This window comes from Mustela putorius, unplaced genomic scaffold (genome assembly GCF_011764305.1).
Source record: "Mustela putorius furo isolate JIRA1106 unplaced genomic scaffold, ASM1176430v1.1 tig00003853_pilon_pilon_pilon, whole genome shotgun sequence".
Lineage (NCBI taxonomy): Eukaryota > Metazoa > Chordata > Mammalia > Carnivora > Mustelidae > Mustela > Mustela putorius.
In genome coordinates, this window is record NW_025422005.1 from 13,626,234 (window position 1) to 13,653,617 (window position 27,384).

The following is a 27,384-nucleotide window of genomic DNA, read 5'->3' on the forward strand; positions in this document are numbered from 1 at the left end:
AACCTCTTCTGTGTTTGGCCTCGAATCTCTTCTCGAGTGGCCTGCTGTCAGACACTTATTCCAAAGCCTCCATCTCACACAGCTCCTACCAGCACCATCTGTAACATCAATTCTCGTCCTGGCGTGAAGGTTTCAATTACACACAAGGTACCAGGCCCCCCAGGACCCGGGAGTCTGGAGTTTTACAAGCGCGGTCCCTCCCTGTTCTCCCGCACACCACACATCCAGAATCCGGTCGGGGACCATTTGCGAAGGGGAGGGCGCAGGGACAGCCCTTCCCAGGCCTCTCAAAGGCAGGCTCTGTGCCTGTTGTGATTGACAGGGTCTGTAATGAACCTTAATTGTGAGCGCAACAGGTCCAGGAAGGCAGCAACAGATGTGGCAACGCAGCAACTGCAAACGGCCTGACTAATGAACAAAAAGTGTCCCGCCTGATGAAGGCCAGTGACCCGAAAGAGGAGGGTGGAATCAGTCTTCACCCCTGCACCTTCTTCTAGAGCGCTGACTCTTTAATGCAAGCAATGGGAAGCCTGGAGTGGGGGTGGGGGGGGGCTGGAAGGCACCTGCCTCCACCCTCTTAACAGAAAGAGGCCAGGCAACAGCGCTACTTGGTGGCGGCATGCGGACCTGGGGGGCACGTGATCCCCACCACAGCCACCTCCACCAGCATTTCTCTCTAACAATGGAAGGCGAGAACAAGTCTTCCTCTCAACAAGGGAAGGGGAAAGCTCCATTCTGCAAAGACTGAATAACCTCTTGCAGGTGCTAATAACTGTGGCGGTATCTGCTGGGGACCTGCAGCGACAAGGCAGAAGCTAATCCTGGAGAAGTGCGGGGACAGACAGCATGGTGGGAGGAAACTGGGCACATGAGTCTGACGGACCTGGGGTTAATCCGACCCTGCTACTCAGTAACGAGCTGTGAGGCTCTGGCTGACTTACTGAGCCGCTCTGTTTCATCTGTAAGGGGGGTGTGCTTTCAAGAAACCAAGCACGCGAAGGACCAAGAAAAGATTTGGCAGCTCACAGTTACCAGCCAACAACCAGGCAACTGGCAGAGCTTTCCTTCATCTGTTCAATGGCTACATCAGACTTGGGGCAAGAACCCTCCACGGACGGCAACCTCCTCTAAGCCCTACTGTGCCAGGAGCTCTACACACACCAGGTCTAGTTTTCAAGGGCAGTGACATCAGGCCTGCCCCCAAGATGAAGAAGCCACGACTGAGAAGTCACCCCGCTCAGACACGGGGAAGTCGAGGGCTCGGCTCAGCCAGGCCTTCTGGGCTCCAGGCGCTCACCCGCACCGGGTCTGGAGCTCCAGACATGCCAGACTCACAGGGGCCCTAACACTTCCCGGCCGAGAACTTGGCAGGCGCTCCATCTCTAAGCTTTCTGTAGCCTGACATACAAGGGGTATATGGGGAGGGGGAGATCTTTAAACAATCAGTCCGTGTCCAAGGAAATGTGCAGGATAAATGCGCACGCTGCTGCAAGCCCAGCCGAACACCCATGCCGCGGCTGGTGGCCCCTAGCAGGCCTACGTCTACATCAGGGCAGGAATAGGTAGGAGCAGGCGAGGGGCTGAAGCAGCCTCTGCGCCATGAGACGCCGATCGGGAGAGGCTGAAGGGGGACAGACGTGGGGCGGGGAGGCCCTCTGCCGGGTGACCCTGGAGGAGCCACAGATGTCGGCCTGGGGGCTGCTTCTCAAGCTGGGGAGGGGGTGCGTGGGGGTCACGCTGGCAGTGCAGAGGGGAGACTAAAGAGACTGGGGCTCAGGCTGGGACCCCAGCAACCCTGATGGGATGGAAGGACGCGAAGGCACAGAGAACAGGAAACTGGACCCCAGAGGGGGCTCCTGAGGGTGTCGGGTCCCAGGTGGCCCATCCTGGATGACGTCCACCTGCCTGTGCGGCGCCTGTGGATGGCTGAAGTGAAGGCGATGAGCTGGAGGGAGCGGGGAGGCTGCGGGATCCGCCACCGGCTCCTTGGACATTTTCGCACTCCCCACCGGTCCCACACGCAGCCACTGTGTCTGGCTCCTCCACCAGGGCTTCCAAAGAAGGACTCTGAATGTTGCGAATCCAGGGAGCTGAGCAGGGAGCACCGTGCCCACCAAAGCTCCCAGGGTAAGGAGGAGCAGAGAGGACTCACACAGGCCGGGAGCCCCCACTCTGCCAGGACGGGATGGGAGGCTGGACACGCCATCAGCCCACTCTGTGGAATGACAGCTGTCCTTCCTGGCCACGACACAGGTCTCTGACCTCCTCTGCTGGCCCAGGGGTCGAGGGCGATGGCACTGCCGTGCTTTCCAGCCCGTCAGAGGCATGCCACTGTCCGAGTCCACAGGCGGGGGGAATGGTTGTCAGGAGCACCTCAACACCTCAGTGGAGGGCCCTCTCACCTCCTCCCTGCCGGGTTAAATACACCAAGTCCCAGCCATGGCGCACTGGGTTCTAAACCCCATCCCCCTGACGCAGTCAGGATGGGGACCGTCTGCCTGTGCAAACAGGGAAGGCTGCCAGAGCCTAGGGGTTAGCAACAGGTCCTGGAAAGCCTGCGAAGGTAAGAAAGGAGCCAGCCAGCACTGATTAAGCACCTGTCTGCCACGCGCATCGGCGTGTGACATACATGCTCAAACCCTCACAAGGGCTCCAGGAACAGTGTTCTTACCCCCATCTCTTATGCTGGAGCAAACTCTGGGAGGTAAAGCGACCTGCCTGTGCTCTCGAAGCTGGAAGGTGACAGAACGGGATCCAGGTCCCAGTCAGCCTAACTTCACCCACACAGAAGGGTGCTGCGGAGGCCATGGAGCCCAGCCCCGGGGGGGTGTGGGGTGTGCCACAGGTCCCCATCGGCTTGGCTCTCTCCACATTTTTACCATACACGGCAGGCTATTCAGTCACAGACCTGACAGCAATCAATGTCTCTTCTGCCGGCAAAAGTAGTGACCGCCACACAACAGGATCCACAGTGACGATCTTTTAGTTCTAGGCAATGGGACTCAGCTTCTGAGACTGTGACCGTGTGGCCTTCACTTCAGAGAGGAGATTAAGAGACCCAGACAGACCTGGCCGCTGCTGATCACAAAGAAGTTAGGAGCAGACCCAATGCTGCAACCCAGGGTCCCTGACTTTCGATAAGACTTGCTCAATGTACACAGTGCTTCCTTCCCACCTTCCTGGTTCCCCCACTGCCGAAGGAGCTGTGAGTTCTCTGCAGCAGTTCTCTATCTGAAGAAGCCACGAGGAGAGCCAAGTTCTTCCTATGCCACTTTACTGGTCACAAAAATTGTGAGCTTGGTTAACACCACACTTATGGCCATTGCCAAAAAGGGTCTAGAATCCAGGCCATTTGACTATGCAGGTTATAAACCTTTCTAGGAAACCAATGTTTTCCAAAGTAGATCCCATGAAAGTGAGTCAGAGAAGTGCTGGGATCGAGGCAATGTTGTTTGTAACTGCAGGACTCCTCAGAACCTTTAATAAGTCAACATGGATGGCTCCCAGACGGCAGAGCTGGCCATGTTTCCCCCATTGTTCACAGTCTTTGCTCCTCAAGAGTCTCAACCAAGGTGAGCTGCCCAATTTCATGACAGGCAGGCAACATGCAGGTTGCATCCAGGAAGAAATTCAATCCGTCCACTGAGCATAAAGTCGGGTCATCCGTGAAGGCCACTTTTCCAGCCATCCTATCCTGTTTCATTTTGTACTCCTCAGGAGGACACAAAGGATGTGCACGAGACATCTGCACGGCTCCCTCTATGACCCACCAGTCTGGGCACCTGGCTCTCTGTCCTAACAAAGTATTCCCACTTTTCTTTTTAGTGGAAATGTCCGCACACAGCGGCCGGGAATCCTGGAGTCAGACTGCCTGGGTCCAAAGCTTGGCTCCAGCATGGCCACCTGGTGACCTTGCCTAAGAAGCCCGGGCCCCTGCTGCTGCTTCTGTCTGGTGGGAACAACAGTGACAGCCTCAGAAGCTGCTTTCTTGAGATTTAGGGAGGAACGTTCTTTGTCGTAAGTGGCAAATACTTTTCAGAGCTTTTTCTCAGCTCCCTCATTTAATTTTATCCCAACTTTTAAGTTAAAACTGTCTGTGGTCATAAGCCATCCTTTCGGTGTCAGTCTCAGGAATAAGGCCTCCCCGACCTCAGCACTGGCCACTGTCGAGGCTTTCCCTCTGCTTCTGGCCTATGAGCTTCCTGTTAGTCCCCGAGCGGGATGAGCGCCTGCCGGACAAGAGATACTCCGCTTGTCTGCCTCCGATGTTTCTAGCTGTTTCAGCAATCTGATTTGCTTCTTCCCAGTGAAACATGAACGTCATTTAAAATCCATCCTAGGTGCCTAGGGGACGGGGGCCCCGTGCTGAGTAGGCTGACCCCCTCGCTTCTGCCCTCAGGTCTGAGCTCTACAGCGCTGTCACATACGGCCGCCTGCCGCATGGGGAGCCCACGCCCAGCTGCCCCTGCTGTCACCAACGGGATCTTGTCCTCCCACCCCAGGTGCCTCCTATGTTCCAAGTGCCTTCTGCCGGGCTGTGCGCTAGTTCTGGTACGTTTGATTTCAAGGCAGCCCCCTTCCTGACCCATCCCTTTAGCTCTTGTGGCGCAAGAACTTGCTTTTCCTAAAATGTCTAGATTTGCTTTATTAACTGAAAAAATAAGGAGTGGCCAACAACCTGTGTTTGGACAGAATGCTTTTTTTTTTTAAAGAGCACCCCTACCCACACACACACACAGGGCACAGTAGGAGTGTGTGCGTGTATGCGCATATGTGCTGGGGGACAGTTACTGACGGCTTCACCCCCGCACCACTAATCCCACTGAGTCCACTGCTCCCAGCAGCCAGGCCAAGCAGAAATCGGGTTGCTCTGATGGAGTTCTGAACCAGAAGAGGCAGGAAGAGAAGGTGAAGAGGCTTTTCTCCTGATGCACTTACAGGTTCTGTGGCCACTAGCCCGCCCTTATCACAGATTCCTCTTACAGTTTCACCTGAAGGGATCATTTTAGCAAGACACACAAGAAATGACATACTATCACGTTTTCACCTTTAACACTGTAATCCAGTGGGCAACACGCTGAACCCACAGCTGGACCCGACTGGGTCCTGGTCCCGCGTCCGGTATAGGACATCCTTGTTGTCCTCGGCTATGAAAGGGGACTTGCCCGCTCGCCTTACAGGGTGGCTGAGAGGCTTAAACCAGATGCCGATCAAATGTGTAATAACGTGGCCCGAATACATCAGTGCTCCACACCGGGTGGCTCTCCGTGAAAGCCATTTTTCCGTGTTATTCACGGAAAATGACTTTAGGACGAATGAAAAGAGAAGAGAGTCAAATTATAAATCTGAGGCCAAACACAACATCTCTATTGGAACTTTAGCATTTCCTCTTAAAAACAACAAAAGTGAACTAGGGGGTTGACATCAACAGTGACAGAAGACTGCTTTCCAATAACCTAGTTCTGGAGCATCTTGAGCCCCTGGCCATAATGAGTCATCTCCGTTACTGCCCCAGCGTTGCTCAGGACCAGCGGACACGTCATTCTGGTCTCCTGGAAACAGTCCTGGCTCCCCAACAGAACACATGCGCACAAAGGAAAGCAAATGGCCCCTGTACTTTTCTCCTTCATTCACGTGGCTTCAAGTTTTAATGGTCTGGGCTGCTGGCACAGGAGGCAATCCATCTCATTCTTAATTGGATCAAATGAGGGCCCATTCTTCTGCAGAGAAGAGAGCTCATCAGAATTTCAAATAACTTCCCAGCAGCATCTATGAGGGAGCAGGTCAGGGGAAGGCACTCCAGGGAGCCCCACTTCCCCCTCCGAGCCAATCATGCCATCCTATCCCTGTTTACAAGGGCTGCCTAGCTGTCACCCTGACACAAATCAGAGGCCGCGCCATCAGATGGCAGGGTCCTCACCTCTGCAACAGGCTGAGGTCATGGGAGGCCATCTCACTACAGAGAGGCAGCCCTGGGCAGGGAACAGGGGGCCAGTTCAGCACCTCGGTCCAGGGGCTGCTTCCCCCCCTCCCTTGCTTTTAGTCCCCACAGCTGCAGTCCATTCAAAGAGCAAAAACGCTTGCATGAGAAGTCTCACCACAACTTCAAGGAATGGAGTTCATTAAAATACTGCTGGGGGCCCTTGGCTAGAACGCTTTCCCCTTGTAAAACAGGAACCGCAGCTCAGTGTTGCCTGCAGGGAAGCGCAGGATAAGCTCAGAAACATCAGTGCAACAGAGACTGCGCAGGGGCTTTTTGCATAATTACCAGAGACAATATCCGGCCTGGGAGAGAAAACTTCCCAGGAGACCCTGGGTGGACCCGAGGACAAACAGGAGAATGGAAGCTAGAAGCCGAGTCCCTCCACCCCTGACATAAACCTGTAGGGAAACTTCCCTCAGCAGCAGCAAATGGGGTCTGGCAGATGGCTCCCGAACCACCACGCACGAGCCCCACATGCGTCCGTGGTGTTGTCAGTGGGGGACCCCTGACCCACAGCTCAGCTGGTCGGTGCCCAGCAGGGGGAAGGCGACGCCCGGCTGGGAGGCCCCCTCACCAAGCCCCAGGCGGGAAAAGGCCAACTTCTCTGAGCCTCAACTCGACTTAAGGCTTCAGTGTAGAAAGCATTCTTATATTAAAATGTCTTACATGTGGGCATGTTACGGACCAGAATATTATTATTTAAAGAGAAGAAACATAAAATTCTCTACTCCAGGCAGCCACTTTGGGATTTGCCCCCCCAAACTCCAAAGAAGCATTTTTGCTCAGCTGTCAGGAATGCTCTGGGGGAAGAACGTGAGGAAGAGAGGGAGAGGCCAGGTCCGAGGTGGCCAGCAGAGTCAGGGGACAGGGCACAGCCACAGAAGAGCCTGGGCCACCTTTAGTCAAAAGTAAAGACAAACCAACATGCCGGCTGGGCATCTGCTTGGGAGACAGAGAGAGCCAAGCTGGCCGAAGCCAAGTCTTCCTTCTTCCGGAAGTCTTCCCTAAATTTTCCACTAAAAGCCAGTTCTATGGAGCCAGACCTCCCATCCCACATCGCCGGCACCTGGAAGAGTATTCGACCAACAGTGGAGGTGAAGTTCTTGTAGAATAACCGTTGACAGCCCTCCTCGGAGCTGATGAACCGATGAAGGCCAGCGGGCTGAGAACCCAGCCAAGGTCATTCTCATCAGTTTCAGGATCCTGGCATTTTCTCCTGTGGAAGGAGAGCCAAGGAATAAAGGATTTCTTCCCAGCGCTGAGCACAGTGGCTGACTCAGAGGGGGTGCTCAGGAAATGTGGGCTTAAATCCACTAACTTTTCACCCACTTAAGCTAAGACCCCTTTAGAAAGGAGACGACCTTTTAAAGGTCGCCTCTGAATAAAGGAGGAAAAAAAAACTGGTGTGAGACCACTCTTAAATGGTGAAGAGAAGAGGCAAGTTAGGCGGGAAGAAAGCACAAGCCGCCTCCTTGGTGCTGAGCACAGATAAACTGGGTCATCTTGGCCTGCAGGACCCTGGTCCCCACGCCCGGGACGTCTTCAGCACCTGGGAACAGAGCTGAGCTTGGTGCTCCATTCCACACAGCTACCAATGGAAGAGTAATTTCCAGAACTTGTTGGTTCCACCTTAAAGAATGAAAATTGAGTAACAACGCTTAGCAGGAATCAGACAGATAACAACATTAATGAACCATTAAATATTCGCCTTCAGCAATCACAAACTTGTGGAGCCTGGCTTCCCCTGCTGCTTCACGGAGCATAGGTTCTTGGAGACTTAAAGCTCATCCGCCAGGCCCCCAGGGCCCAAGTACACCCCATGCACCCAACCTTCTGACAGGTCAGGCCTGAAGAATTGCAAAGGGGTGGGCGATTTCTGCATGCCAGTCAAAATACAGGTCCTACCGAGGCCGCCGGGGCCAAACCCCACACCCAGCTGGCCCTTTCTATTTCTAGAGGGTGATTCTAGCTGTCACGAAGGATATGCTGCCACGAAAACAATGCTCTCAGCTCCCAGGTCTCTTCCCCCTCTAACCCACAGGCTGCCCAGGACGGCTCAGAGGCTCTCCCAGCTGATGCCCACCTCCGGGCCTGAGTAGGGTCTGGGGACACTCACAAGCTGGACCTCTGGGTGGCTACAGCACAGAAGAGAGAACAAATTAAAAATGAAATGACTAATGCTTGCAGGCAAAGATTCTCCTGCCTGGTTAAACAGATTTAGGGCTATTTTTGGTCTGCTCTTAAAAAGGGCAAAGGACGGATGGATGGCCTGCTGGATGCCAATTTGCAGAAACAAACTCCTTCCTCAGCTCAGGGCTCAAAATATATCCCAGCCAAGTGTAGGCTATTCCTGCCAGTGTACGGAGTAAAGCCATAGAAGGTCAAAGTGTAGGAAGCCAAGGGAGCATCTAAACATCATATGATTCTTGGCCCACAGGACCAGTGAGTATTTTTGAAACGGCTTAACAACGGATCTCGGCTGGCTTCACTGTAGTACAATGGGATTAATATGTACTGAAATGATGTTCTGGCCATCTGCAAAGGAAGGTCATTTCCCACCAATCCCAGCATGCACCATAATCCCAAGGCAGCAAAAGCTCTGATGCTGGACAGAAAAGAGAAGGAGAGCTCATCTGGCATGATAAATTGGGCTTCCTTGGCCTGGCTGCCAAGCACACACCGCACTTCTCTTTCATGCGACTCTGTACCCGGACCGCTGGTAAGCCAGATCAATTCCCCTACGGTTCTCTGGCTCCAACATCTAAGCGTGGCCATTCCCCTCATGGAGAATGCTGGCAAATCCTAACATTCTTGTCAGTCTTAAAATTGGAGACTTGCCTTGAAAACACCTCCCTCCCCTTCATTATTTTAGGCAGGTGGGCATGGGAGGAATGACTGCAATTTGCACCGAGCAGGGCACTTGCTGCTCTGAAACATCTGACTGATCGCAGATTACGTGAAACAAAGGCCTGGACCCGCTGCTACTAGATGGACCCACAACGGTGTGAGTTTTCTGCAATCACAGCTCTGGGAAGAACTAAAACTGCAAGTGAACTTCAGAGACACAGCAGTACACTCAGCATGGACCAACTCTTAAAAGAATGACGGAATTCTGCAAACCCAGTTAAAAACAACCCCCCACCCCCACCCCGCCCGGGCATCATTCCCAGGGCAAAGAGAAGAAATATAGCAACAGCGAAAGGAAAACATTCAAAGAAGTAATTTCTAGGACTGGTCCTAGGACCTTGTACAAAACCAGGCCAGATGCCCCTCATACACTATGGTGCAGAGCAGGGACCCTGAAGGAAGGCCATTAATCAAAAAGTGGCTTTTGAAGCACGTCAGTATAGTTTTAATGAGGTGTGCTTTACCAGATCCTAATTCGGCGAAAAGCCACGCTCCATTTCCATTCTGACATTCATCATACTTCAAATTAAAAAATTAAGGAGAACACCGATTCCCCAGCCCACTCTGGATGACGGGAAACTACCAGGGCCTCTACACAACCTGGCGAGGGGCAGTGGGGACCTCTCCCACCCCCCCACAGAGCGATGGACAAGGGTGACCTGCTAATCCCATCTGGGCCGCTCTACGGAGGGGCCGCCTTCCAGGTCTCCAGTGCCGCGGTGGTTGTTTTTAATTACAGGAACTCTAAATTATTCTCCATAAAACAGATGTTTTAATATTTTAGGTTACTAGTGAATTATTTAACACTGTGCTCCCTATCAGTTCAGATAGACACCTCAGAAGACACCGCACTTCTTCTGTTGTCCCGGAGGTGAGGGATGCACGCAAAGGGGCCCAGCAGAAGGAACTACCCCCACAGAAGGAACTGGGACTCCCGGTGCCACCGCTTTGCTTCTTGCTCACAGTCTCAATCAAAAAGGGGTGGAGTGGTCCAATGTGCATTCTAGGGGGACCATGCAAACTGGCCAGAGCACTACACAGACCACTGTGTCCAGGGCGTCCAGCTCAGTCCTGTGCACACGGCAGGGGTCGGCACTGCCAGCTGTCGTACCCGCAACCCAGGTCTGCCTCCATTCCCCCCACCAGCCACATTCCGCAGAGGACGAAGTCGCCAAGGGAAAGGCGGTGTGTCCTGATGGTAACCCGTGGGAGGCCCTACAGCATATCCCCTCAGGGACAGGAACACTGTGCCACCTCGTCCAGGATCCAAGGTGCCTTCTGCAAACTGCTTGCTGGGGCTGACCCAGGGAGCACCCGGTGTGTGGCTGAGGCGCGAGATAGCTCCCAAGAGTCTCCCTCACGCACACTCAGTGCTGCAGTTTTCCCGCCAAGCCCAAGCACCCGGGCCAGGCCCAGCAGAGACAGCAGCTGCCCGGGTTCCCGCAGAAGCAGCGCCGTGCCCGCCTCGGAGACAGGAGGCAACCAGGGAGGCTGCAGAGAAAACACACTTCCACTGCCATGAGAACAAAACAGCCTGCTCAACACCAAGAAGGGTGCACTGAGAAAAGTTCGCTCATCGTTTCTTCTGTTTATTTGATTTCTAAAATATAGTAACTGCTCAACTGGCACACGGGGGTTAAACTCAGCCAAGGACACTGACTTGCTGAATTTCAAGACAAAGAAAGCTCTGCTGCTAACCCGATTAGGGATCGGATCACGCCCTCCGCCTCTGCCCTCCTGTGCTCTCCTCTGCCCACCTCTGCCACATAGGATCCAGCAAACGTCTCCGACCGAGAGAAACAGAAGCAACACAGCACGCCCCAGGCTGCTGCCTTGCAGGGTGGGGGGTCCCACCAGGCCCAGCGAGCAAACTACGCAGCTTGGTGCGGTGCGTACCAGACTTGGGGTCTGGGGGACAGTGATGATAACCTCTGTCTCAAGTTCAAGCCCTCCCTCTGACCTGCGAGGACCGCTCGCAATTGTCCAACTGTGACCTTCACCATTTCCCAGAAAAGAACGCTTCCGCTAAACACCCCCACCTAACCCGCGCTGGCCCCCACTCACACGCTACACAAGACAAGATCTAGCAATCCCACGTTTGGGCAGATGTGGAAAAACCAGGAGATCTCACATCCAACTCCAAACATACGGCTTCCCCAGAAAAGTCTGAAGACAAGCCCCACAGGGTCGTCCTTCCACAGGGCCACGGTGAACAGCCGGAGGGAGGGGCCACTGCCCTTCCGGAGGGGGCCTGTCGCCACAGCCCTCACAGGCTGACCACCCCGCCTTGGCTCTGGGCTCTGACCCTGGTATGCGCACGTAGAGCCCTGTCTGCCTTGCACTTCTACCCTCTCTTCTTTCACACTCCCCTCACACGTCTTTGTTAGCCGGGCCCCATCACGTCCATAAGGCCACCTTCCTCCCTTCCATCACAGGGCCTGCGGCTGCCTTTCTCATCAGGGCCACTGACCTCGAGAAACCTCCCCCTCCTCACTTGCAGGTGTCACCAGCACAGGCTAGCATTCACCCCCCATCCGGCAGCCTCCCAACGGGGACCGCAGGTGCCTGCAAGCACATGCACGGTCATGACGACAGGCTGCGGACTGCTGCAAAGTCCTCTCTGTGAATGACACAAGTCATTCTTCTCCTAGGTGCCATCGCTCTCAAGTCAGATAGTAGAACGAAGCATCACTAGAGCACACGGACGTGTTTTAAAACCATTCCTGTAAAAGATGCCTCGTTGACGAGCCATGGCTAGTGGCACATCAGCACATCCTAGGAGATGGGTGCAACAAGCCCAACAGAGGACCTGGAGCCCAGGCCAGAGCCCGAACACACTGGCCAGATAAGCTAGTGACTCAGCTGCCCTTTTGGGGCCTGGTTTTAGTTTATGTTACTGCTTTTCAATATTTTCCATAGCCTTGTGGATTTTACTTAAATATTTTGAAGCATTTCAAACAGTATCAGGTGCCAGTTAAACTGAGGCATCATTTGAGACCAATCACTCTAAATTAAATAACAGATAAATATTTTAAAAACAGAGGTGATGAACTCTTTGACAGTCGACTTTTAGGTTTTGTACCAGCCAAAGTGGAATGGAGCCCCTGAAGTATTTAACAGGGTAAATTTTGTACTGTCTTGGCTGGAGGAGCTTCCACAACAGCAAAGAAATGAAGGAAGCCAGGCACCAGGCACTTCTGAATGCCCGCTGGGTGCGTGAGGCCTCCCCCCACCCCGTGCTGAAATGCAAGCTTCTAGAACCTGAAAACACGCAGCTGGGGTGAGGGGACACAAGTGATCAACTTCCAAGCCCCTGTCCCGGGCTTTACTAACCCAGCGGGCTCAGAGGGACAACCACAGGGAGGACTCTCAGAACTCGGTGGTGGTGGGGAAGGCTTCTTCTGGGTTTGGAACTCCGCACGGAAAAAGCAACTGATTATGAGCCGCAGCCCAAACGAAACCATATGACCACAAAGCTCATACCAGGTCGATCAGGTCGCTGAGGTTCTTCTCGATTTGCTGTGGAGGCAGGCGCCTCATCAAGTCCAAGGCACAGTCCAGCTGCTGGTCACTCTGTGAAAAGAGAAAACAAAAGCGTCTATATCACTTTGCCAAAAGCAGACCTGGAATCTTTTTTTAAAAAGCACCCTTGGAGCACCTGGGTGGCTCAGAGGATTAAGCGTCTGCCTTGGGCTGAGGTCATAATCTCAGGGTCCTGGGATCAAGCCCCACATCGGGCTCCCTGATGAGTGGGGAACCTGCTCCCCTCCCTCCTTTTGTCCTCCCCATCTCCCAGCTCGTGCTTGCTCTCTCTCAGGTAAGTAAATAAAATCTGGGGGGAAAAAAACATCCTTGTAGTTTCAGCTTGCCCAAAGCATTCTAACAGCAAGCAGGCCCTAAGTGGGCTCTCCAACACATCTCCTGGGGCAGGGAGGGGGAACACAGGCTCTGTGACAGCTCGGTCTATCTCAAGTGGAGATGTCTGGAAGATACTCGAAGTGGGAAGTGGGCTGGAGTTCCACCCACATCTCAAAGTCCCGCTCGGTGCTCGTGTTCCAAGTCAATGGACCGCGGGAAGTCAATGGACCGCGGGAGATGCAAATGTGCTCCCAAACAGCTCAGCAAGGGAGCATGCTCGGGTAGCAAGTCAGGCTTTCTACTTTGCTGCAACCTGGACCTATGAGGCAGGTCATGTCACCAGGCCAGGGACAAAGCCAGGCAAAGAACAAGTGGCAAGATACATGCCAAGGCTAAAGTGCTTTGGGCATTCAGCTGAAGTCTGGGACACATCCCCAAGTGCCAGGCCCTTGCCAAGGCAACTGAGACCCGGAGCACCTCTGGTCAAGAGGCGTCTCCAGTTGCAGAGCAGACCAGTGCGGCAAACTGGGGTCACTGGTGCCACAGGGGCCCAGGACGATAAAGACCACACTGTGTGCTCCCAGGATTCACCTCATGGGACATTTAGGCTGCAAATATGCACTCAGAGCCACCATGTGCCAGTCACTGGATGATGATCCATGTGATCAATAACGGAGGTAGGAAGGAGGTGGAGTGGAGCGGAGCGGGGGTAGAGTGCGAGTAAATTCAGCCCAGAGGGCAGCGGCTCAGAAGCAGACCTCAGGAGGTGTGACAAGAAAAGTGAGCCAGGTGGCCCAGGCAGAGCAGGGAAGACCACAGCACATCCCCCAAGTAGAAGAGTTGAGGCCACCGGGGCAGCTGACACTGCCCAGCAGAGGCAGCATCTGTGCCCAGACCAATCTCAGGATTTTTAAAATACCTAAATCAGCACGCTAAAGAATCTTCATAAAATACATAAAGTAATCCTCGAAATGCCATAGCTGACTGTAACAAAACCGGACCTTCCAATACGACCGCCGACACTCCAGGGATATTAACCACAAATAGGCCATGGGAGAAGGACCCACTTTGTATTTCACCAAAGAACTAACACATCAAGTTAACTGGAGGCTATTTCATTCCCAGGCAACTGACTGGATGTACACAGCAGGCTGTTTTTAAAAAAGCAACAACAGGGGCGCCTGGGTGGCTCAGTGGGTTAAGCCGCTGCCTTTGGCTCAGGTCATGATCTCAGGGTCCTGGGATAGAGCCCCGCATCGGGCTCTCTGCTCAGCGGGGAGCCTGCTTCCCTCTCTCTATCTGCCTGCTTCTCTGCCTACTTGTGATCTCTCCTTGTCAAATAAGTAAATAAAATCTTTTGAAAAATAAATAAACAAATAAGCAACAACAAACCTGCCCCCTGCTGAAGGTGGTTATCAGGGACCATTTACTCTGGGATTCACAACAAAGTGGCTACTATCCTACAAACGACCACACACTCACTCACTCACCCCTGAACGGCGCAGTACTTGTTCTGTTCAGTGCAACATTCCAGCAACCGTGAATTCCCTGCCTGTGCCATGCCTTCTATGCCAGCCGTGGCCACGTGACGTGGGTCTGGCCTGCTGGCACGGGAAGCCATTTTCACACGCAAGGGCTGAGAACGCAGGTACACTGGGTTGCCTCTGGACTTCTATTCAATTTCCAGTTCTGCTATTCATCAACTATAACCTTAAGCAGATTTCTTAACCTCTCTGAGCCTCTATTTATCCATAAAATGGAGACAGTATCTAGTTCCACAGGGTTGTTGCAATGATTAAATATCTGTAAAATTTTTATTATACAGTAGTTATGTGTTTGGGAGTATTTTCTGTGTATGTGTATAAATACATACAGGTTTTAAGTCTTTTAAAAACTTTTTCCAAAAGAAAAAAATAAATATATCTATATAATTTATAACATTTGCCCCACTCAACCCCATCCCGAAGTCTTCCCTGTTGCTGTGAACTGGCGAGTGGCGCTGCTCTGTGCTCAAACTCCGTGAACTTGGCTGTGGACACGCCCCGCCCCCACGCCCGGGCCTGAAGAGAAAACCCTAAATGACTCCAAACAAGTTAAGAGATATAAACTAATGCGCCAAAGACGTAAACATCCACCTCACTAAAGAAGACTTACAGATGGTAAGGAATATGAAAAGAAGCTCCATGTCATTTGTCACCAGGAAAACTCAAAGCAACGAGATCCCATTACACACCTATTAGAATGGCCAAAATCCAGAACTCTGCTTGCTGACAAGGATGTGGACCAAAGGGAACTCGGACTCGCAGCGGGTGGGAATGCAAAACGGTACACAACCACCTCTGAGGAGAGCATGTTGGTTTCTTACAAAAACTAGTCTCACCATCCGATGCAGCGACTGCACTCCCTGGTAATTTACCCAAAGGAGCTGAACACGTATTTCCACACAAGAACTGGCACACAAATGTTTCTAAGAGCTTTATTCACAACGCCAAGACTTGGAAGCAACCAAGATGTCCTTCGGCAGGTAAGTGCATAAACCACCTGCGGTCCATCCAGACTCGGGAATATTCCCTGGCACTGGGGAGAATGAAGCTACGGAGCACGAACAGGCACGGAGGGACCTTCAGTGCACACGACTCAGCGGAAGGAGCCGGTCTGACAAGGCTCTGTACTGCAGGATTCCAACTGCGTGACATCTGGGAAGAGGTGAACTACGGAGATGGTCAGAAGATCGGCAGTCGCCGGGGGTTGAAGGGGAGGAGGGATCAACAGGCCCAGCACAGCGCGGAGGGCTGTTAGGACAGCGATGCCGCTCTGTGCACTCTGTGCCCTGCTCTAACGGCGGATACACCTAATTAGGAATCTGTCCAAACCCACGGTCTGTACGACACCAGGAGTGACACCTAATGGAGACTAAGGACTGAGTGATTACAAGGTGTCAGCGTGGGGAAGGCCATGCAAGGAAGGGCAGGGCAGGGCAGGGAAGAGAAGGGCACTCTGCACCTTCCGCTCGATTTTCCTGTGAACCAAAAACTACTCTAAAAAATCACATCTATTGAAAAAAAGATGCAAATTAGTGTTTCTCAACTGGGGCTGATTCTGCCTGCCCCACAAACCCCCAGGAGACACCTGGCAATGAATGGGGTATTTTCTGGTTGTCCTCACCCGGCGAGGAGGTGCTAACTGGCAGCCAATGGGTAGGGACTGGGATGCTTCTAACATTCTACAATGCAGAGGACAGACCCCGACAACCTGGCCCAAATGCCACAGTCAAGTTTGAAAACCCTGATTTAAAACACTAACTTGGGGGGCGCCTGGGTGGCTCAGTGGGTTAAGCCTCTGCCTTCGGCTCAGGTCATGGTCCCAGGGTCCTGGGATCGAGCCCTGCATCGGCCTCCCAGCTTGGCAGGGGCCTGCCTGCTTCCCCCACCCCCACGCCCCCACCTACCCCTCTGCCTACTTGTGATCTCTCTCTCTCTCAAATAACTAAATAAATAAAATCTTAAAAAAAAAAAATAAAATGAAACACTAACTTGGGGGCTGCCTGGGTGGCTCAGTGAAGCATCAAGGTCCTGAGATGGAGCCCCACACTGGGCTCCATGCTCAGCAGGGAGTCTACTTGGGATTCTCTCTCTCTCCCTCTCCCCTACTCACCCATGCTCTCGCTCTTTCTAAAATACATACATAAGTGTGTACATATATACGTAAAATCTAATAAGGGCACCTGGGTGGCTCAGTTGATTGAGTGACTGCCTTCAGCTCAAGTCATGATCCCAGACTCTCGGGATCGAGTTCCGCATCAAGCTTCCTGCTTAGCAGGGGGTCTGCTTCTCCCTCTGACCTTCGCCGCCCGCCCCATGCTCTCTCTCTCAAATAAATAAAATCTTAAAAAAAAAAAAATCTAATAAATAAAACACTCATTTTGGGGGTGCGGGGCTGGTCCAGTCTGTGGAGCATGCAGCTCTCAATCCCGGGGCTGTGGATCCAAGCCCCATGCTGGGTGTAGATTACTCAAAAAAAAAAAAAAATATATATATATCTTTTTAAAAAATAAAAATAAAACAATCATTTTGGGGGACTCCAGACTCCCAGACTCTGATCAAAGCAAAAGCGCCAGAAAACCACACATGCACAGAAGCATCTTCTATATAATTCCAAGTCACAGACCACTCATAACCCCTAAAAACCTGCGGTCTTCAGAAACATTCTCAACTAGATACTAACAATTTCCTGAGAACAAAAAACAAATTCGGATAGAAGTAAACTTAGCTACACTGAAATCTTCACCCAGAACGTAGTCAGAGGACAGAAACTAGACTCGAGCAGTGTGTTATCTATGAAGAGCCCGTTGTAACGCGACTCTTCGCGGCTGGGGAAGAGCGAAAGGAAAGAAGCGGTGTCCGCCCTTGCACGGAGCCTTGCCCACAGCCTTGCCCACAGCTCCAAACCGGTCCAACTGGATCTATTCAAGAGCGGTAAAAAAACACTATTGAAAATGTTCTAACTCCCATTTTGCATTAATCCCAATGAATCCTAATCGGAAATGTTTCATTATAAATTCCTAGGGCAAAGGACAACTATCATTAAATTAGGTAATGACTAAACGCCTCCCAGAAGTGAAGCAGCATGGTGAAGCTTAATGAGAGCTCGTAGGAAGTTAGACTGGCCCAGAGCCCTTCACCTGGGAGCGTCCCACACCCCGAAGGGCGGTGGAGAGTGAAGAAAACACAGATCCTTCGAATTATGGGCAACAACCGGGGTGACCCCAGAGAGACAATGATGGAGGGGGTAGGAGTGGGTGGGGGTGGGTGGGGTTTCTGCCCCAGTTCCTGTCCCTAACTGCCTTTCTATTTATTGTGTGGGCAGTCGTCCTGTGACTAAGGACTCTCCCCGGGATGGTTCCTTCAAACCCCAAACTGCTCCTAGATCCTTCCTTTGGACAGTGTGCTACGCCAGATCTACCTCCCACGGGTGGTGGTTTCCAGGCTGAAAGGTAAATAGGAAAAGAATGGCCCATTTCACTTCCCTCTCCAGCGTTCGCTCCCCAATCAATTACTCAATCATTATCTGCGTGCTGCCTAGGTGACAAGCGCTGTTTTTGGTGCTGAATGGTGAACAGAACAAAGTAGGCCCGTCTTCAGGAACTTCCGCGGCGGTCAACATTCGTATGGGGGGAAATCGAGGAACAGTCTTTGTTATGGTATGAAAGAATAAGAAGGGAACGGTTACCCCACTTTAGGCTGGTGGGGCTCCAGGGATCAGGTTAGGAGTTCTGGGTGTGGGTGTGTGTTTAAGCATATAAACCAAGATAGGAAAAGCTCTACTTTGTGCTAGTTTTTCACATGACTTCTAGAAAAAGCACAAACAGCTCCAATCACCCTATAACAAATAAAACAACTGTTAATACAGACTAGAACAGAACAATTTTTCAGAATGATAAGTTGAATAAAACACTACTACTTCAAAAATCTCCTAGGGAACTCAGACATATGCCAGTGTTGTCCATCACATGCAGGTACTAAAACCCGGTCCTATTAAATGAAGTAAAATGGCACAGACCAATTTGGGAATCCTCAACAGACAATTATTCAGCCCCGAGGTTGAAAGGACAGGACTTGTCCCAACCTGTAAGAAACTCAAAGTCTCATACGGTGAACACAACTACCCACAAAAAACGAACAAAGTTACAGTGAGGATACTAAGGGGTGTAGGAAACCTCAGAAGATTTCTCAGGAGAAGGGTGCCTGAGCCGGCTGTCACCGGCCACGTGCACCCAGGCGTCCACACACATACGCTCCTGCGGCCACAGTGGGATAAAAGTGCACAGTGAGGCCCACACAGGAGGAAGGTGCAGCACTAGGAGGGGAGCAGGGCCTTGTCGCCAGGGACCCACAGTCAGGCTGGTTTCCCACTCAGACAGCTCAGAGGGCAGCAGGTTCCTCAGTGGGCTCCAGGCCCAAGACCTCCTGTCTTCGGGCAACTAGGTCTCCTTCGTAGGGAAGGCTTCCGTGCCATGTTCCCTGGCCTTGACAACTTTAAAATCTACCTTCTCAGAAAGATTGGGAGCCCCTAGAGATTCTTCCTTGGAGGAGGAACAGCGTTTGTCTCAGAAGGTTACACAGATTACATTGTCCCAAAACAGCCATAAGGCGAACTCTCACCCAGCATGCTCCTTTTTCAAGGAGTGACTCTGATACTCTTCCCACGGAGAGGTGGGGTCTACGTACCCCTCCCTGGATATGGTAGAGCTCTGGCAACTGTTTCTATCGACCGAGAATAGCAGAACTGAAGATGTGTGATTTCTGAGGCCAAGCCATAAAAGACCATTCATTTCTCACCTTGTTGGCTGAACACTCGGGCTTGGGGCCCCAAGTGGCAGCCATGCTTCCTTACGGAAGCCCAACCCGGCCTGCACAGGAAAGCCACAGGAAGGGACCATGAGACTCTCAGCCAACCCCCCACTTGCCCCTCTTCCAGCTTCAGCTGTCTGACTGCAACAGCTTGAGACCCCGAGCCAGAGCCACCACCCAAGCAAGGCCCTCCTCAATTTCTGACCCACAGAAAGCACCAGACAGAGGCACCTGGGTGGCTCAGTGTATTAGGGCCTCTGCCTTTGGCTCAGGTCAAGATCCCAGGATCCTGGGATCGAGCCCCACATTGGACTCTCTGCTCAGCGGGGAGACTGCTTCCTCCTCTCTCCCTCTCTGCCTCTCTGCCTTCTTGTGGTATCTGCCAAATAAATAAATAAAATCTTTAAAAAACAAACAAAAAAAAAGCCACCGGACATAATGATTACTGTTGTTTCAAGTCACTAAGTTCGGGGGTAGTTCTGTCAGTTGGCAATAATAACCAATACAGAAGGGTGTCTCTGGTGACTGTCAGGGAACAGTGAGGCCAGAGGGAAGGAAGGGTCAGGGCCCTTAAGAGGAAGGACAGACAGGAGGAGAGTACTTACTGGAAAGGGGCGGAAGCCCAAGAAGTTGGAGAGGGCTCTGTTTTCTAGCAGGGACCACCTGCTAGAAGACAGCTGAAGCCTTGTTAGCATGTGTGTATGGTTTCCGTGTGCCCTTTTCAAAAGTCTGTAATATCAAAGATAGCCAGTAACTGCCCTGCGTGGATTTCTGAGCACAAGTCCTGGTTGGCCTGCTCCAGCAGCGGCTGAGGCAGATCGGTACTCGATACGTAAACCATGACCTAAAGCTTCAAGGCCTTTCCAGTCTGTTCTCAAGTTCATCAAGACCTTCACTCGTTTGCATTCCCGAGAGGCTTAGCAAGTTCTTACTTCACAGACAGCACAAAGGTAAACTGTGCCGGAGCCCAGGGTGATCTCCCACAAATTTACGGAGGCTGACGTAACCCTGGCTCGTCTTGTCTAAACTGTGACCCGACAAGCGACTCTGGAAGAGCTGACTCTGTCTTCTGCCACGTGGCTCAGGAAAGAGTTGTGCTGGGGGCGATGCGGGGAGTCACCAGCCAGCGCAGCCCCCAAGCCATCTGCAAGTCGCTCTGGAAAACTGCCCATGTGGGTTAACAAAAAGAAAAATGTTTCTTCCGCTGCCTGACTGCCCCCCCCCACCCCACTGACTCTTTCAGGAGGGACATGGCGGCGAGGGCCCCGCACAGAGGGAGCCAGCTCGCAAGACACAGACACTAGCATTCCCTCTGGCTGACCTCTCCTTCCCACAGACAAGCCCAGTACCCTCTGTCGAGCGAACCAAACTCACAGTGAAAGCCCACGTGGCAGATGAAGGCCCTTCCCCCGTCTGGGCTCCTCCTCACAGCCGGATCCACGTCCTTTTCTAAAGCCCGAGGCGGAAACCACACAACACGAAGTAACCACCTTACAGCCAAGGACTCAGTGGCAGGGCCCAGGTGACCTTGATCACTCTGGAAACCTGGTGCCTTTACAAGTCTCTGCTCTCAAACAAATCTATTAGGGTCCCAGGACAGGCCTTCTGAGTTCACCAAAGTCCTGCCCTCTCACCTTACAGATGCTTCAGAGGAAGACTGGCAAGGTCACAGAGTCACAACGTGAGCCGCTGTCTGCACACTTGACAGGTTTCCTACCTCAATCCATTCAGTCCCTGAGCAACTGTGTGAGTGACGGGCAGGCACTGGGGACACAGGGCTGGAGTAGTTAGACATGGTCCCCGCCCTCAAGGAGCTTGAAGAAGGCCTCCAGGACAAAGCAGCAGAAAACAAGGACACCGCCCCCCTGCTCAACACGAGAACTGCCACCATGCTGCCCCTCCTGGGATCACAGGGGAGTGGGGAGCCCCCCCAGGGATAGCTAGTACCAGCTCCGTTTTAATCCTGAAAGATGGGACACCTTCTAAGTGTTCTACAGGGTCCGTGTGCTTACAAAGAGGACAAAGCAGAGGACACAGTTAGTGACTGTTTCTCCCTGGTAGGGGGACACCATTAGCAACAATTATTCCTCGAACATGGCCCTGTGTCAGCTTTTACATTTCTCTGCACTACACCTCCCCGTCTAATACGCTGCTTCTATTATACTATGAATGTGGAAACTGGAAATCTATTCTTGTTTAAAAAAAAAAAACAAAATCAAAACCGAACCAACTTTGATGGAAGGAATAAATCACAGGTTCTTAACAGGGTACAGTCACTGCCCCACAGCTCGTGAGTACCTTGACAGTTTGTAGAGCTGTGTATGTGTGTGTGCGTGAGTGCGTGTGTGTGTGTGTGTGTGAAGGTAGAGGTGTGTATATATGCATATGTGTGAAAGGGTTTATGTGTGAAGGCAGGGGCATGTGTGTGTATGTAGGCAGAGGTGTACATGCATGAAGGGAGGTGTGTGTGTGTGTATATGTGTATGCACACAGTTTTCCTAGGTTAGGGGTCCACAGGTTTTCCAAAGAAGTCTAAGACTCTGAAGGCACAGAAGTGCTCTAATAACAATAAAAATTCCTATTCTTCCACTGCACCTGCAGGGTGGAGCTCCGTCGGTCACCGCTTAATCCCTCGGAGCCCTGGTGTTTGAGACTGAGGACAGGCCCCACGCCGCCGTGGGACGGGATGCAGCGCTGTGTCTGGTACTGCATTTGGGCCGTGGGCGCCCCGCAGCCCATCCTCCACTAAGGGTAGGGATCTTCCCCGAGGGCAAGGTATATGGCTTATCTGCTAGGACTTTTACACAACAGTTTGTGGGGGCTCAAGGGCCCTTTCCTCCCTGATTTGTTGCTCCTTTGACGCAGGTTTTCCATTTAAGCTGCCAGGAGTCTCAAGCAAGGCAGGCGGAGTGTTATTTCCGTTTCCAAGTCATGAAGCACCAACAAAGGAGGGCAGATACCCGCACCTCCCACCCCACACGTGCCCCCCGCCCTGTTCGGGAGGGAGCACGGGGGACCCTCAGCTCCCCTCCCACCAAATGACAGGAAGACTGGATCAAATTCCATATTCACCCCAAAAAGACCTTTCTTCGGTTATGTGCCGTCCTCTCCTGGTTCGGCTTTCTTCCTGAAGCCCCCTGGCCAGGACAGCCCCAAGGAGTATCTCCACCAATTCAGCCTGCTGTTCCCAGGCCCATGGAGGCCATTGAAAGCAAACAAGTGGGACAGCCCTCAGAGAGTCCCCAGATGACCTGGCCTCCCCACCCAGCAGCAACGATCTCTAAGTGCCTCTCTCCCTGGTAGGTTCATTCCAGAGCGAAACTGAGCAACCCTCACATAACCCAAGGGCCACCCGCTGACGTCCCCCTTACACATCGCCCTTCAGGATAAGATCCCAAACCAAACAGCTCAGCAGGTGGAGCTGTAGCCTTGCCGGAGCGTGGGTCAAAAAAAAAGGTTTTGGATACCGACTCAGTGTTTACGGTCCAAAACCCTGTAACCGCAGAACACAGAAAGGTCTCTCTGCAGGGATCGTAGTTCATCGGTAAATTTGGTGGGACGGCAAAAATTCTCAACAAGGCGTCAGCCATCGAGTCCCGAAGGAGGCGCGAGTGTGGGAGCACCCTCTAAATGGCAGAGAGGATCCTGGCTCAGCCAGGGGAGGGAGCACAGGTCCAGCCCACGTGCTGCCACCCCCCTGCAAGGCAGAAGCCTTTCTCCTCCTGCAGCCTGCCCTATGCCCATACTCCAGCAAGCTGTCCTAGGAACTGATCCCAGCTCCCGATCCACACTCCACTCAAAGGCAGCAGCGGCCCGGCTCCTGAAGACTGCCCCAGACAGCGGAGGGGAGGAGTCTGCACAGGGAAACACCCCAGGTCAGATGACAACTGACAGGACCTTGGTCTGCCAGATTTCTTACGCACTGCTCTTGGCCCTGCTAAGAGCCAGCTGGGGGAAGTGGAGCATTTTATCTTGGGTGTGCCTCCCTCTACCTCTCCAGATTGTTTAAGATGCAGAATCCGAGGGAAATGTTTAGCTAGAGAGAGCCTTAGAAACCATCTAATCAGCAATTTCTTTTAAAAGTGATAAAGACTGAGGCCCAGACTTAAAAAACTAACTCAGATTTATCACAGAACTAAAAAGCAAATGAACCAAGACCTGAAAACAAGTCTCTTCATTATACAGTTTTGGGCTGTCTGCTTACAAATCAAAATTCAAGACTGGGAATAGATTCATACCCCCAAAACCACTATTTCTTTTTTCAAGATTTTATTTATTTATTTGACAGAGAGAGACACAAGGAGAGAGGGAACACAAGCAGGGGGCGGTGGGAGAGGGAGAAGCAGGCTTCCCGCTGAGCAGGGAGCCCAGTGTGGGGCTTGATCCCAGGACCCTGGAATCATGACCTAAACCGAAGGCAGACGCTTAACGACTGAGCCACCCAGGCGCCCCGAAAACCATTATTTTTAATACAATTCTGTGTTATTAGAACAATGGTGTTTTATTTATTTTTTTAAAGATTTTATTTGAGAGAAAGAGAGCAGGCGTTGTTGATCAAGAGGGAGAAGCAGACTCCCCGCTGAGCAGACAGGCCAATGCCGGGCTTGATCCCATGACCCTGAGACTGTGACCTGAGATGAAGGCAGCCACTTAAGCAACTAAGCCACCCAGGCGCCCTAGAAAGATGCTGTTTTAAAGAACACTTCTACATTGTCCATATAATTTTATTTTCCAGATTAGTCATTCTTTATCAAGAACGCTAAGCAGCCAAACTTAGGGGCATACTAGGAACCAGGCCCTTCACATGTGGGTTTGGGAAAGCCTCACCACAGCTCCATGAGATGGGTGCTCTCATCCCAGTTTTGCAGATGGTAAACCAAGTCTCAGAAAAGTTAAGTGTCTGGTCCCAGATCCCAAGCACTGAATGACAGAGAAGGACACAGCACACACACACACACCCGTCTGCCTCCCAGGACGGAACACTCTCTAGCGAATATTAAAAAACCCAAACTAAAAAATAAAAATAATAATAATAATAATTACAAATGACTTCCGGAGATGGCTTACCAGCTTATAAAATCAGTTAGGGTGTGTCTCTTCTCCCAGGCTCGGCCAATCTCCTGTCACCCTGGATTACACTCGATTCTCACAAACACCACGTGTATCATCAATGGGTGGATTTCTCGAAAACACTAACACCTTTTTCAGGCAGTTCTCTGGCTGATGGTTTCCTGGACCCTTTTGGAAGATGTGCACCATTACCTACTGTCTGATCATTAATGCTTCGCAGATGTCTACAGCTGCTGCCTCTGCACGTTCCTGACTGCCGTCACGTAACGAGCTTCTAATCCTTCCACTTTGTTGGCTAATAGTTAGACACGTAATTAGGGGCAATCCTGGGACATCTTTCATGGAAGTCATACACGCCGTCCATTCCTACCTCGACGGCACAAAACCTCAAGAAGCCTTTCATGTAAGTGGAAGATGATTAAGGCAGAATGTCATGGTATTCCAAATAGGAATTAAAAAAAGAAAAGTTTGGGGAAAACATCACCCACACGTTCACTGATGGAAGCTAAGAAAAGTAGACTCCCTTTTTCACAGCAGAAGTAGCCAATTCAGGGATGCCTGGGTGGCTCAGTGGGTTAAAGCCTCTACCTTTGATTCAGGTCATGATCCCAGGAACCTTGGATCGAGCCCCACATCGGGCTCTCTGCTCAGCAGGGACCCTGCCTCCCCACCACCCCATGCCTGCCTCTCTGTCTACTTGTGATCTCTATCTGTCAAGTGAATAAATAAATAAATAAATTTTAAAGGAGTAGCCAATTCACATAAACCTTCTCCCACACTGATTTATAAGATGGCCTGGATGAAACTGAACAATTCACCATGGGTTTACACCAATGACGCAAGTCTGTGGCTTCCAAAGGTGTGGGGGAGACCTTGGCTCTGACCTGTAATGTTGCAAACATAAATCTTGACGGCAAAGCAAGATTTAAAGGATCTGGAGAAAACAAAGGCTCCATCGATCCAAGAATTTTGTCTAAAAGGGGGCCGTGCAGCCTTCTGACTTATGGCCAAAGGGAGGCTTGAGGAAAAGACGAACACAACGCTTACCCATAAAGCAAAGCACTTGGCCCACTTCTTTCCTGGGTTCCCGACGCCCTGTTCCAGATATGAATAAACACGGAAGGCTCTCCAACCTTTGCTTGTCCTGTGCACTCAAGGGCAGCTCCTTCTTAGGGCTATCAGCCTCTGCAGGTCCACCATAGCCATGACATAGTACAACAGAGTCCTGCACCAATGACCGGCCCCCTGGCACTCCCAACACATTGCCAAAGGTCTTGTGTGCTTTCATGACGACACCTTACCAACCTGTGACACATCTGCAAATCTAGCCTAGGACCAGTGTTAAAGCTCCTCCCTTCTGGCTGTCAGGACAAGCTAAGCAGAGAGATGCCTAAAAACGAGGAACTTCTGGCTTCAATATCTAAGACCTACAACAGACCACCTTGCCAGTCGGTGGTAGGCAAAGGACCTTGGAAGACAGACAGACGAGACTATCAATCTTTCACCCGCCTCTTCCAAGCAAAACGGAGCTGAGCCAAGTCCTTCCTCCCTGGGCTTCAAGTGCTTCACCTGCTAAATGGGCGTATCACTAGTACCTACCTTGCAGTACTGTTTTAAAGGGCCGCCTACAGAAGTAGCTGAAAAGAAAGTAGCACGGCTCCTGAGATTTATATCAAGAAAGATACCATCCCTGTCCTCTTCCACAGCATTTAGTTCCAGAGCACATGCGAACCAAACGTTCCTATGTGGAATTAAAACGCATGCTTCCAAGCGGGTCGCCTGGAACAAGAGCGTGGAAATCACATCAGGGCCAGGCCACTTCTTTTTGGTTCTTCTGGGCTAGAAGAAAGTGATCTGTAGGAGTGAAAACTACTCCTCCATCAACATGTCTCCTTAGAGCTGCTGTCTCTCTCACCACCAGGACATTTTCATAAGCTCAAACCTTTCCCTTCTACCCTTAACTGAGTGATCGGGGCTCTCGCCTCAAGAACTCGGTGGGGAGGGGCGCCTGGGTGGCTCAGTGGGTTAAAGCCACTGCCTTCGGCTCAGGTCATGATCCCAGGGTCCTGGGACCGAGTCCCACGTCAGGCTCTCTGCTTGGTGGGGAACCTGCTTCCTCCTCTGTCTCTGCCTGCCTCTCTGCCTACTTGTTATCTCAGTCTGTCAAATAAATGAATAGATAAATCTTAAAAAAAAAAAAAGAAAAAAGAAAAAAAGAAAGAAAGAAACTCGGTGGGCGAGTAAGGAGCTGACCATGCCTCAACGAGCAGAAAGAATGAAAGGAAGGGAAGCAGCAGCTTCCAGATCCAAGAATCTTGCAACCAGGAACTACTAAGCCCCAAAAGTGGGTGCGGTCATGCCGACCACCCCCAGCGCCCACAAACACAACCACTAGAGGCAACCACCAGTGTCCACTGAACAGTTACACCACGGCGGGCTTGGACCATGGACTTCAAATGCGTTCACAGTAAAGGCTAAAATGCATTAAGGTATTGTTCTAAGCGATTCTATGCCAAGATCTCACTGAATCTGAAAACACACTCCTGGAAGGTCACGACTAGCGTTCCTATCAGACGTGGAGACTGTGCCCCAGAGAGTGTTACATGCATCAGTGTGCTTAAGCGGGGGTTCAAAGACAGGTCTCCCTGACGCCAAAGCTGGCGTGCCCAAGCACCAGCAGTCACACACCTGCCGCCCCTGTGCTCTGTGTCCTAAGGACTCCTGCCACCTCCTGGTTCCCAAGTCTCCAAAGGAAGAGGAGTGGTCATCCTGCATCCCCTTTGGCCAGCTGGGCGGCAAGGGAGGATAGCGGTGAGGATGCAGGTCTGGCGGGGGGAGGGTCTGCATTCAAATCCTGGGTGCATCAGATTCCAGCTGTGTGACCCTGGACAAGCTACCAAACCGTCCTGGACCTCAGGTTTCCCAAGCTATGACAGGAAGGGTAGTACCGGCACATCCTTTGTACTGTTATCTGAAGGATCAAGTTTGGGGATTCTGTATACAGCACTTAGCACATACATGGGATGTAGTCACTGCTCCAGAAACTTTACAGGTTCATCAAGAGAGAAGAGGAAGGGGGAAAAAATAAAAGGATATCATCTACAATTTGAAAATCAAGGGCTCTCTGGTCTTCTGCCAACCTCTAGAGAACACAGTGCTGGAGTTTGGGCTTCTCGGGCATGGTGGTGACGGCGAGCACCGGGGAGGGCTCTGCCT

At 51.8% G+C, this 27,384-nt stretch overlaps 1 protein-coding gene across 3 annotated transcripts in view; it reads right to left on the reverse strand.

Moving 5' to 3' along the window:
- CAPZB (capping actin protein of muscle Z-line subunit beta) overlaps positions 1-27,384 on the reverse strand; it is a 125,738-nt gene that overhangs the window by 54,482 nt on the left and 43,872 nt on the right. For all 3 annotated transcript variants that reach the window (XM_004741318.3, XM_004741316.3, XM_004741317.3), the window contains exon 2: positions 12,374-12,463. In XM_004741318.3, the coding sequence (XP_004741375.1) occupies positions 12,374-12,463 (90 nt within the window). The remainder of the gene's footprint in view (positions 1-12,373; positions 12,464-27,384) is intronic.